This window comes from Staurois parvus, unplaced genomic scaffold, assembly GCF_062004578.1.
Source record: "Staurois parvus isolate SC_StPar_1 unplaced genomic scaffold, SC_StPar_1.0 ptg000575l, whole genome shotgun sequence".
In the NCBI taxonomy this organism is placed as follows: domain Eukaryota; kingdom Metazoa; phylum Chordata; class Amphibia; order Anura; family Ranidae; genus Staurois; species Staurois parvus.
This window is the reverse complement of record NW_028318371.1, coordinates 6915427-6928545: the sequence shown is the minus strand read 5'-3', so window position 1 is coordinate 6928545 and position 13119 is coordinate 6915427. Positions and strand designations below refer to the sequence as shown.

General features: G+C 51.6%; 1 protein-coding gene across 1 annotated transcript in view; it reads right to left on the bottom strand.

Annotated features, from left to right (window-relative positions):
- The window catches only part of LOC149450403 (cytochrome P450 2C20-like), a 59255-nt gene that overhangs the window by 7755 nt on the left and 38381 nt on the right, over window positions 1–13119 (bottom strand). Inside the window, exon 7 of the mRNA XM_089692086.1 lies at window positions 3275–3416. Within this exon, the coding sequence (XP_089548212.1) occupies window positions 3275–3416 (142 nt within the window). The remainder of the gene's footprint in view (window positions 1–3274; window positions 3417–13119) is intronic.

The window sequence follows — 13119 nt, the reverse complement described above, 5'->3', positions numbered from 1 at the left end:
TGTTTAAAAAAAAAAGAAAAATGGTAAAAAGTTCTAAACGTGGAAAAATGCAGCTAAATGCTAATGCAAAAACACTAACAAAAAAAGCTGAAAAACTTGCATTTTTAACGCGATTTTACACAGCTAATACTACCAGCGTTATTAAAATGCCCAGTGTGCATGCAGCCTAATAATGATGGTTCATTTTTAGGATTTCCGGAGGCAGAGGTAGCAGAGGAACTGACTCGGTTAGAGCTTAATAAAGCAATGGGCTGTGATGGATCATCCCAGAGTTCTAAGAGAACTTTGAGGTCTAGTTCCTGAACCATTAATGGATCTTTTTAATCAATCTCTTCTAAGAGGAAAAGTTCCCCAAGACTGGCAGACAGTTAATATTGTACCTATCCACAAGAAGGGCAGCGAGGTAAAATCTGGTGATTACAGGCCAGTGAGTTCAACATCAATAGCAGTCAAGTTAATGGAATCACTCCTGAAAAGAAGGATCAATGAATACTTAAAAACAGACAACTTGCTGGACCCAAAGCAGCATGGCTTTACTGGTGGCAGATCATATCAGACTAATCTAATTATTATTTTTTTTTACTATATTACCAATGTTTTGGACTAAGGTGGTGCTGTGGACACAGCCTACCCTAGCTAGGCATTTGATACAGTTCCGCATAATGATCTAATACAAAAGTTGTGCTTATCCCTTGGGTGGTTCAGTGAATACACATGTAGTACCCTCCTAGTTAGCTAGGGGGAGCTAGTTAGGTTTTTTTAGTTAGAAATGCTGAGCAGCAGCCTGGGTGATAGTCAGCTGGGTCACATTCAGGTCAGGGCTGAGAAGCTCTGCAGATCACTGCCTTGATGCCTCCCCCTGCTCTGGAATTTTGGAGAAGATTCTAGAAGCAAATGAGCAGAAATGAGGAGGGGCTGATCTGCCTACTCAAGGGACTCTGGACAGTCCCTAAGCAGGAGGGTTGGCATGGGACCAGCTCTTAAGTGTGACTGAGCCTACTCAGCAGCAGGAGAGTTCGGGTGGAAGCTGTGAGGAAGCCCACCTTGAATGGGCCTACCTACAGACAAGAAGATGGAAAGGAGGATCGCTCATCCTCACTGGCCCCAAAGCGAGCACCACCTGTACAGCCAGGAAAGGAGCCGGCCAGCAGAAGACCTGTAGTCAGCTAACTACCTACACCAGCTCACAGGAGAGTGACTGAGTGAGTAATCCTACACCTCCCGGGCCAGTTAAGGGGAAGAGAGCACTCTGGTGGGAAACCTCATTAGCTCTGTACCGGGGACTGTACAACTTACTGTGGCAGGCACTGGACCCCCTTGCCCAGGGATTCCCTCAGGCAGCTGGATAAGAGAATGATTTATCTGGGGTCTGGGGTGGTATACTAGGAGAGGCTGGAGAGCTCTCCAAATACTTATGTACATTTTTTTTTAGTTTTTATTTTTAATAAATTGCAAAGATTTCAAAACAAACTTCTTTCATGTTGTCATTATGGGGTATTGTTTGTAGAATGTTGAGGAAAAAAATAATTGAATCCATTTTGGAATCAGTCTGTAACATAACAAAATGTGGCAAAAGTTAAGCGCTGGGAATACTTTCTGGATGCACTGTAGTGCTACACACAACTGGCTAAAGGATAGATACCAGAGTGTGGTTGTAAATCGGGTTCATTCAGAACAGAGACCACTCACTACTGGTGTAGAACAAGGCTCTGTACTAGGTGCTGTTTTATTTAATCTATACAGTACATGGGTAATATAACTAGAGGATTGGTGGGTCAGCTGTATCTGTTTGCTGATGATATCCCTGAAGGTCCCAATTCCTCTGTATAGATATTTATATCACTAGACAGGTCACCAGCAGGAGGAAGGAGGTCCTGATTCCTCTATATAGATCTTTATATCACTAGACGGGTCACCAGCAGGAGGAAGGAGGTCATGATTCCTCTATATAGATATTTATATCACTAGAGGGGTCACCAGCAGGAGGAAGGAGGTCATGATTCCTCTATATGCTGTAGATTTTATATCACTAGAGGGGTCACCAGCAGGAGGAAGGAGGTCCTGATTCCTCTGTATAGATATTTATATCACTAGATGGGTCACCAGCAGGAGGAAGGAGGTCCTGATTCCTCTATATACTGTAGATATTTATATTGCTAGAGGGGTCACCAGCAGGAGGAAGGAGGTCCCGATTCCTCTATATAGATCTTTATATCACTAGAGGGGTCACCAGCAGGAGGAAGAAGGTCCTGATTCCTCTATATAGATCTTTATATCACTAGAGAGGTCACCAGCAGGAGGAAGGAGATCCTGATTCCCCTATATAGTGTTGGGAATGCAAAAGCATGTACTATAATGTACTGTATATAGTATTTCTGTGTTACTATCACTTGGCCAGTAGATGGCACTGTACACTAAGGTCACTAGTTGTGCATATGTGTGAGACTTGTTAGTTCTCTGTCTCCTCTCTATCTCTCTTCAGGAAGTAACATGTCTGCTATCACTGCTGAAATGTGCTTTGTATGTTTGCAACTTAAGCCACACAAGTAAAGTCTGAATTCTGCCTCATCACTACCAGTGTCTTCTCTAACACATAACCAACATATAGACCTTTAGTTAGACCTCATATAGAGTACTGTGTCCAATTCTGGGGACCTCACTTACAAAAAGATATTGATAAGAAATCAAAGAACTAATATGATGAAAGGTCTGAGGGATAAATCACATCAGGAGAGGAACTTCATATTTAAATTCTGAATCCTTTAAATACAGCAAGGGGTTGAATAAGGTTCAGGAGGGCAGTATTTTAAATATGAAGAACACGGGGACACGACCTCAAACTAGATGTGGGAACGTTCAAAACTAACCTTAGAAAGAATCATTTTACCAAAAGAGTAGTTGATGCTTGGAATAGACTTCCAGCAACGGTAGGAAGTTAGCCAACCACAAGTCAATTCAATCATGCTTGGTACAGTCATAGATCTATTCTCAGCAAAAAAACATTATATAAAAAAACCCCAAAAAAATCCAAAACATGTATAAATTTAAATAAAATGGGGCTGACTTGATAGACCAGTTGATCTTTTTTTCTGCTTTTCTATGTTTCTGTGTCTTTTCGGAGCACTGCCTATGTTAACATTATCAACTCAAAAGTTGAACTGCAGCCATTTTTCTTTTGTGGTGAAGTGTTGGATGAAGTGGGTAAGGGTTGGAATATCTGACAAATAAACATAAGAGATCATATTGAATTCTGCGAGGTTATTATTGATCTTACCCTGGACTTCAGAATAGTGAGCCAAGAAGATCAGGCAGAATGTCAGGGTGGTAGCGGTGGTTTCAGAACCTGCTGCTAACAGACCCACCGCCATGGCCATCAGGCTGTCATCACAAAAATCTGGGTCCTTTTCATTCTCCACCTGAGAAGACAAAAGGGGGAACAACATCAGGAGGCATAAACAACACGAATGAGTCACATACTACAGCAGGTTGCCATGGTATGACAGTATAACATATACACACTATAGAATTGTTTTAAGCACCCTGCAAAAATATTATTTAATATATGTAAAAAAAAAGTATATATATTTTAATACTTACCTGTAGAGATGAGCGAAGAAATGAAAAATTCGATTCGACTGATTCGGCGAATTCGTGGACAATATTCGATTCGAGTCGAATAAATTCGCTGTGAATTTAACTTAAAAAAGGGTGTTTCTAGGCTTCAGAGAGACTTAATATTAGTGCAGAACACTGTACCTTTAATTTAAATGCCCTTGGAGTCTGCTGGGGAAGAGAAATAATACTGTCAGTCAGTATGACATGCAGATGAGTGCCGTCGATCTTAGAATCACCGCACATTTCACTCCTTTGGCCAGTCACGGGGCCAAAACCAGTGTTTGGAGCCACAGTGTGGCGGTGGAGCCAGCAGCAATGGGAGGCCATACAGCAACCTATGACAAAATGGAAACCAGCAGGAGCGTGAGGAGACCTGAAAGTGGCACATGGCAGAGTGGGAGCAATGGGAGGCGGTACATGGACCCAGGTCACACTGTGGGCCCAGCAGCAGCGTGACCAGGCGGTACGGGGGCCCATGGCCGATTTGGGGCTTGGTGGCACCTATGGAAGGCCTGTAATCTGCCAGCAACCTATGACAAAATGGACCACCGCAGGAGTGTGAGGAGATTTCAAAGTGGCACATGGCAGAGTGGAAGCAATGGGAGGCGGCACAGGGACCCAGGTCACACTGTGGGCTCAGCAGCAGCGTGACCAGGAGGTACGGGGGCCCATGGCCGATATGGTGCCTGGCGGCACCTATGGGAGGCCTGTAATCTGCCAGCAACCTATGACAAAATGGACAACCGCAGGAGTGTGAGGAGATTTCAAAGTGGCACATGGCAAAGTGGAAGCAATGGGAGGCCGTACAGGGACCCAGGTCACACTGTGGGCCCAGCAGCAGCGTGACCAGGCGGTACGGGGGCCCATGGCCGATATGGGGCCTGGCGGCACCTATGGGAGGCCGCTAATCTGCCAGCAACCTATGACAAAATGGAAAACCGCAGGAGTGTAAGGAGACCTCAAAGTGGCACATGGCAGAGTGGAAGCAATGGGAGGCCGTACAGGGACCCAGGTCACACTGTGGGCTCAGCAGCAGCAAGACCAGGAGGTACGGGGGCCCATGGCCGATATGGGGACTGGCGGCACCTATGGAAGGCCGCTAATCTGCCAGCACCCTATGACAAAATGGAACCCTGGGCTGGGGCAGGCAGAACCGCCGTATCTTTATCACGTTTTTCACAGGCCACCGAATGGCGACGCTGCATATGCTGACGCAACGCTGTAGTCCCAACATGGGCCCCCTGGCCACGCTTGACTTTCTGGCCACATAGTCGACATTAGGCTACGTTTACTTCCTCGGGCGGCTTGACGAAAACTTGCCACACCGCCGAGTAGGAAACTTTGCACCCGCTACTCCTCACTGGCTGACTGCTACTTCCTCCGTGCACACCGGCACCACTACTGGCCGTGGTGGTAGGCTGCAGTGGAGCTGCTGCTCTACTCCGTGGCCGTTTGCCTCCACTGACAAAGCTGCGACCCTGCTGCCTCCTGGCAGCAGCAATGGGAGGCCGTACAGGGACCCAGGTCACACTGTGGGCTCAGCAGCAGCGTGACCAGGCGGTACGGGGGCCCATGGCCGATATGGGGCCTGGCGGAACCTATGGAAGTCCTCTAATCTGCCAGCAACCTATGTCAAAATGGAAAAGCACAGTAGTGTGAGGAGACCTCAAAGTGGCACATGGCAGAGTGTAAGCAATGGGAGGCCGTACAGGGACCCAGGTCACACTGTGGGACCAGCAGCAGCGTGACCAGGAGGTACGGGGGCCCATGGCCGATATAGGGCCTGGCGGAACCTATGGAAGTCCTGGAATCTGCCAGCAACCTATGTCAAAATGGACAACCGCAGTAGTGTAAGGAGACCTCAAAGTGGCACATGGCAGAGTGTAAGCAATGGGAGGCCGTACAGGGACCCAGGTCACACTGTGGGCTCAGCAGCAGCGTGACCAGGAGGTACGGGGGCCCATGGCCGATATGGGGCCTGGCGGAACCTATGGAAGTCCTCTAATCTGCCAGCAACCTATGTCAAAATGGACAAGCACAGTAGTGTGAGGAGACCTCAAAGTGGCACATGGCAGAGTGTAAGCAATGGGAGGCCGTACAGGGACCCAGGTCACACTGTGGGACCAGCAGCAGCGTGACCAGGAGGTACGGGGGCCCATGGCCGATATGGGGCCTGGCGGAACCTATGGAAGTCCTCTAATCTGCCAGCAACCTATGTCAAAATGGACAAGCACAGTAGTGTGAGGAGACCTCAAAGTGGCACATGGCAGAGTGTAAGCAATGGGAGGCCGTACAGGGACCCAGGTCACACTGTGGGCTCAGCAGCAGCGTGACCAGGAGGTACGGGGGCCCATGGCCGATATGGGGCCTGGCGGAACCTATGGAAGTCCTGGAATCTGCCAGCAACCTATGTCAAAATGGAAAAGCACAGTAGTGTGAGGAGACCTCAAAGTAGCACATGGCAGAGTGTAAGCAATGGGAGGCTGTACAGGGACCCAGGTCACACTGTGGGACCAGCAGCAGCGTGACCAGGAGGTACGGGGGCCCATGGCCGATATGGGGCCTGGCGGAACCTATGGAAGTCCTCTAATCTGCCAGCAACCTATGTCAAAATGGACAAGCACAGTAATGTGAGGAGACCTCAAAGTGGCACATGGCAGAGTGTAAGCAATGGGAGGCCGTACAGGGACCCAGGTCACACTGTGGGCTCAGCAGCAGCGTGACCAGGAGGTACGGGGGCCCATGGCCGATATAGGGCCTGGCGGAACCTATGGAAGTCCTGGAATCTGCCAGCAACCTATGTCAAAATGGAAAAGCACAGTAGTGTGAGGAGACCTCAAAGTGGCACATGGCAGAGTGTAAGCAATGGGAGGCCGTACAGGGACCCAGGTCACACTGTGGGCTCAGCAGCAGCGTGACCAGGAGGTACGGGGGCCCATGGCCGATATGGGGCCTGGCGGAACCTATGGAAGTCCTCTAATCTGCCAGCAACCTATGTCAAAATGGACAAGCACAGTAGTGTGAGGAGACCTCAAAGTGGCACATGGCAGAGTGTAAGCAATGGGAGGCCGTACAGGGACCCAGGTCACACTGTGGGACCAGCAGCAGCGTGACCAGGAGGTACGGGGGCCCATGGCCGATATGGGGCCTGGCGGAACCTATGGAAGTCCTCTAATCTGCCAGCAACCTATGTCAAAATGGACAAGCACAGTAGTGTGAGGAGACCTCAAAGTGGCACATGGCAGAGTGTAAGCAATGGGAGGCCGTACAGGGACCCAGGTCACACTGTGGGCTCAGCAGCAGCGTGACCAGGAGGTACGGGGGCCCATGGCCGATATGGGGCCTGGCGGAACCTATGGAAGTCCTGGAATCTGCCAGCAACCTATGTCAAAATGGAAAAGCACAGTAGTGTGAGGAGACCTCAAAGTGGCACATGGCAGAGTGTAAGCAATGGGAGGCCGTACAGGGACCCAGGTCACACTGTGGGCTCAGCAGCAGCGTGACCAGGAGGTACGGGGGCCCATGGCCGATATAGGGCCTGGCGGAACCTATGGAAGTCCTCTAATCTGCCAGCAACCTATGTCAAAATGGACAAGCACAGTAGTGTGAGGAGACCTCAAAGTGGCACATGGCAGAGTGTAAGCAATGGGAGGCCGTACAGGGACCCAGGTCACACGGTGGGACCAGCAGCAGCGTGACCAGGAGGTACGGGGGCCCATGGCCGATATAGGGCCTGGCGGAACCTATGGAAGTCCTGGAATCTGCCAGCAACCTATGTCAAAATGGACAACCGCAGTAGTGTGAGGAGACCTCAAAGTGGCACATGGCAGAGTGTAAGCAATGGGAGGCCGTACAGGGACCCAGGTCACACTGTGGGACCAGCAGCAGCGTGACCAGGAGGTACGGGGGCCCATGGCCGATATGGGGCCTGGCGGAACCTATGGGAGGCCCGTAATCTGCCAGCACCCTATGACAAAATGGAACCCTGGGCTGGGGCAGGCAGAACCGCCGTATCTTTATCACGTTTTTCACAGGCCACCGAATGGCGACGCTGCATATGCTGACGCAACGCTGTAGTCCCAACATGGGCCCCCTGGCCACGCTTGACTTTCTGGCCACATAGTCGACATTAGGCTACGTTTACTTCCTCGGGCGGCTTGACGAAAACTTGCCACACCGCCGAGTAGGAAACTTTGCACCCGCTACTCCTCACTGGCTGACTGCTACTTCCTCCGTGCACACCGGCACCACTACTGGCCGTGGTGGTAGGCTGCAGTGGAGCTGCTGCTCTACTCCGTGGCTGTTTGCCTCCACTGACACTGCTGCGACCCTGCTGCCTCCTGGCAGCAGAAATGGGAGGCCGTACAGGGACCCATGAGACACTCTGGACCTGGCAGCAGCATGAAGAGGCGGTATATAGGGGCCCATGGCAGATTAGGGGCCTGGCAGCAGCTATGTGAGGCCCGTAATCTGCCTGCACCCTATGTCAAAAAATTAAACACAACTAAAGTGTGAAGAGACCTGAAAGTGGCACATGGCAGCAGAGTGTGGCGATGGAAACAGCAGCAATGGGAGGCCGTACAGGGACCCATGAGAGACTCTAGACTTGTCAGCAGCATGAGGAGGCGGTATATAGGGGCCCATGGCAGATTAGGGGCCTGGCAGCAGCTATGTGAGGCCCGTAATCTGCCTGCACCCTATGTCAAAAAATTAAACACAACTAAAGTGTGAAGAGACCTGAAAGTGGCACATGGCAGCAGAGTGTGGCGATGGAGACAGCAGCAATGGGAGGCCGTACAGGGACCCATGAGAGACTCTAGACTTGTCAGCAGCATGAGGAGGCGGTATATAGGGGCCCATGGCAGATTAGGGGCCTGGCAGCAGCTATGTGAGGCCCGTAATCTGCCTGCACCCTATGTCAAAAAATTAAACACACCAGCAGTGTGAAGAGACCTGAAAGTGGCACATGGCAGCAGAGTGTGGCGATGGAGACAGCAGCAATGGGAGGCCGTACAGGGACCCATGAGAGACTCTAGACTTGTCAGCAGCATGAGGAGGCGGTATATAGGGGCCCATGGCAGATTAGGGGCCTGGCAGCAGCTATGTGAGGCCCGTAATCTGCCAGCACCCTATGTCAAAAAATTCAACACAACAGCAGTGTGAAGAGACCTGAATGTGGCACATGGCAGAGTGTGGCGATGGAGACAGCAGCAATGGGAGGCCCGTAATCTGCCAGCACCCTATGACAAGAAATGGAACACACCAGCAGTGTGTGAGGAGACCTGAAAGTGGCACATGGCAGGGGCATGATTCATGGCGCATTTAGTCAGTTGTGTCAGGAACTGGTGGTTTGAAATCCAGACTAATCCACGCCTGATTCATTTTCACAAACGTGAGTCTCTCCACACTTTGGGTGGACAGTCGTGTCCTCCGCGGAGTTACAATACCTCCTGCCGCACTAAACACGCGCTCCGATGCCACGCTACTAGCCGGGCATGACAGCCTTTCAAGGGCAAATTCAGCTAGTTGGGGCCAAAGGTCAAGTTTCGTTGCCCAGTAGTCAAGGGGATTGTCTACCTCGGTTGGCAGGGTGCTGTCCAAGTAGGCCCAAGCCTGTTGTTTGAGCTCCTGCTCCAGGTCCACCTGATGCTGCTGCTGCTGCTGCGGCTGGTTCATAGTTTCCTCACTGCGCTGGTGAAGAAAGCTACTCATCATCGACTGCAGACTGAGGCAGCCGCTGCTGGTGGAGCTGCCACTGCTCCTACCACCCCACCCCTCCCCTGCTGCCATGGCAGCGGAACGCGAGCGCACAGGGCCCACAGTGTCTGAGGATGGACGTTGGCGCACAAAGGCAGAGACCAACTGACTACATAGGTGGTTTTTATAGTACGTAATTTTGGCCTCCCTCTCAGCAGGTGTGAAAAAGGCCACCATTTTGGAACGATAGCGAGGGTCCAACAAGGTGGACAGCCAAAAGTCATCCCTCTGTCTGATGGTTATTATTCGGCTGTCGCTACGCAAGCAACCGAGCATGCTATGGGCCATTTGCGCCAAGGAATGCGAGGGACTCCCTGCCTCCATCTCCACAGCATACTGCCACGGTGCATCTGGGTCCTCTGTCTCCTCCTCCTCCTCCTCTACCAGATGCTCCTGCTCCTCCACTCCTGTCCGCTGAGTGGAAAAACCACCCATTTCACTCAATAATTCCTGAGCACAAATGTCCTCCTCTACCTCCTCCTCTTCTTCCTGTCCTGGCCCCACAGGGGTCATGTGGCGTTGAGATCTGTGCGCCACGTCTACCGCACCCTGACCAGCCATTGTTAACAGCATTTGTTCCAGGACGTGCAACAGAGGAATGACGTCGTTCATCCCATAGTCCTGCCGACTCACGAATAGCGTGGCCTCCTCAAAGGGCCTGAGCAAGCGGCAGGTGTCACGCATCAGCTGCCAATGGCTGACATCGAAGTTACACAGGGGAGTACCTTTATCCGCTTGTAACATCAGGAAATCGGTGATGGCCTTTTGCTGCTCGTAAAGGCGGTCTAACATGTGTAGGGTTGAATTCCACCTTGTTGCAATGTCGCAGATCAGGCGATGCTGTGGAATTCCGTTCTGCCGCTGCAGCTCAAGGAGGGTGTTCTTTGCGGTGTAGGAATGGCTGAAATGCATGCACAGTTTACGTGACATTTTAAGGATGTCTTGCAGTGGGATGGTGGATTTTAGGAACCGCTTGACAACCAGATTGAACACGTGAGCCATGCATGGCGCATGGCACAACCTTCCTTGACGCAGAGCAGACACCATGTTCTTTCCGTTGTCGGTCAACATGGTTCCGATTTTCAGTTTGCGCGGAGACAGCCATCTGTCGATTTCTCTGTTCATTACACTCAGCAGTTCCTCCCCTGTGTGACTACGTTCGCCAAGGCATACCAGGTGCAGCACAGCGTGACACCGTTGCGCCCTGCACATGTGATATGCCGGTCGGGTAATGGGACCTGGCACGGGGGTGGCGGCTGAGGACACGGCGGAAAAAGAGGTGGTAGAGGCGGACATGTTTGCTGGACCAAGGACGTGCAAACGTGGAGGCAAAAGCGTCGTGACCTGTCCAAGTTGCTGGTGCGGCTGTGCCGGCACCACGTTCACCCAGTGGGCCGTAAATGACATATACTGTCCCTGACCGTAGTTACAGCTCCACACGTCGGCGCTGCCGTGCACTTTGGCAGAGACCGACATGCTCAAAGACTGGCCCACCATCTCTTCTACATGTGAATGCAGGGCTGGCACTGCCTTTATGGCGAAGAAATGACGGCTTGGCACTCTCCACCGCGGCGCGGCACAAGCCATCATTTCTCGGAAAGGTGCTGAGTCCACCAGTTGGAAAGGGAGGGACTGCAGCACCAGCAACTTGGACAGGAGGACGTTCAGCTTTTGCACCGTCGGGTGCGTGCTCGCAAACTGTTGTCTCTTGGAAACGGATTCCAAGAAAGACTGTTGACGGAATCCGAGAAGAGGAGTAGCAGGAGAAGGAGCATCTGAACGAGCGGAAGATGCCAACGAGCGACAACTCCCCTCAGCAGAGGTGTTGGAGCTTTGACTGGCTGATAGAGGGCGATTGACGACGTCGGGTGACGGAGCAAGTAACGGAGCGGGTGATGGAGCGGGGGCTGGGGCAGGCAGAACCGCCGTATCTTTATCACGGTTTTCCCAGGCCACCGAATGGTGACGCTGCATATGCTGACGCAACGCTGTAGTCCCAACATGGGCCCCCTGACCACGCTTGCATTTCTGGCCACATAGTCGACAGACGGCTACGTTTACTTCCTCGGGCGGCTTGACGAAAAATTGCCACACCACCGAGTAGGAAACTTTGCCCCCGCTACTCCTCACTGGCTGACTGCTACTTCCTCCGTGCGCACCGGCACCACTACTGGCCGTGGTGGTAGGCTGCAGTGGAGCTGGTGCTCTACTCCGTGGCCGTTTGGCTCCACTGACACTGATGCGACCCTGCTGCCTCCTGGGCAACCCACCGACTGTTTCGCTCGCTGCCAAGCTGGCACCCTCTTCTCCTGATGATGCGGAAGAAATTGCCTGATGACGACGAGGCAGCCAAGTGCGATCAACCCCTCATCATCAAGTACGGTCTCCGCCTCACTACTAGCCCCCTCGGCTGCGTGTGGGTCAGGAGACAGACCTGTCTCTAGACCGGCTACCGAGCCACTCTCCTCGCCAGTACTTGTTCGCCTGGCTGCTGAAAAGGCCGATGTCTCCCCCCGTTCCTGACCGCCCTCTGTTAGCTCTTCCTCACTGTACAGTGGGGCTGAGCCCACAGCATGCGATACTTCGCTTGGTGAGGGAACAGCAAAGGACAGGGGCAGGTAGAGGACATGTGATTTCAGTGGGCTTGCTCCCGGGCCATGCCAACTAACGGTTGTGTCTGACGTACCCACCGACCGTTGGCTGTAGGTGTCAGAGGTGACCTGGGAAGAGGAAGACGACCGAGCCAACCAATCAATGACGGCAGGGTTGTCGGTGGAGACACGACCGCTGGATGACACCGGGAGCACTGGCCTCTGGCTGCGAATAGTGCTGCCTCGACCCCTTCCTCTGCTGCCACGTCTGCTCGCTCCTAAAACATTGCCTCCTCTGCCACTCCTCTGCATGTTGTCTGACATACTCTTTAATTCAACGATTATGTGTCCCTGAGTAACAATTCTGTGGCCCTGAGTAACAATTCTGTGTCTGTGTGAGTATCAATTCTGTGGCCCTAAGTAACAGTTCTGTGGCCCTCAGTAACAGTTCTGTGTCTGTGCGAGTAACAATTCTGTGTCTGTGCGAGTAACACTTCTGTGGCCCAAAGTAACAGTTCTGTGGCCTTCAGTAACAATTCTGTGTCTGTGCGAGTAACAATTCTGTGTCTGTGCGAGTAACAATTCTGTGTCTGTGCGAGTAACAATTCTGTGTCTGTGCGAGTAACAATTCTTTGTCTGTGCGAGTAACAATTCTCTGGCACTCAGTAACAATTCTGTCTGTCCCTGAGTAACAATTCTCTGGCACTCAGTAACAATTCTGTCTGTCCCTGAGTAACAATTCTGTCTGTCCCTGAGTATGAATTCTGTGGCCCTAACTAGCGTTTCTTTGTCCCTAAGTAACAGTTCTGTGGCCCTGAGTAACAATTCTGTGTCTGTGCGAGTATAAATTCTGTGGCCCTAAGTAACAGTTCTGTGGCCCTCAGTAACAGTTCTGTGTCTGTGCGAGTAACAATTCTGTGTCTGTGCGAGTAACACTTCTGTGGCCCAAAGTAACAGTTCTGTGGCCTTCAGTAACAATTCTGTGTCTGTGCGAGTAACAATTCTGTGTCTGTGCAAGTAACAATTCTGTGTCTGTGCGAGTAACAATTCTCTGGCACTCAGTAACAATTCTGTCTGTCCCTGAGTAACAATTCTCTGGCACTCAGTAACAATTCTGTCTGTCCCTGAGTAACAATTCTCTGGCACTCAGTAACAA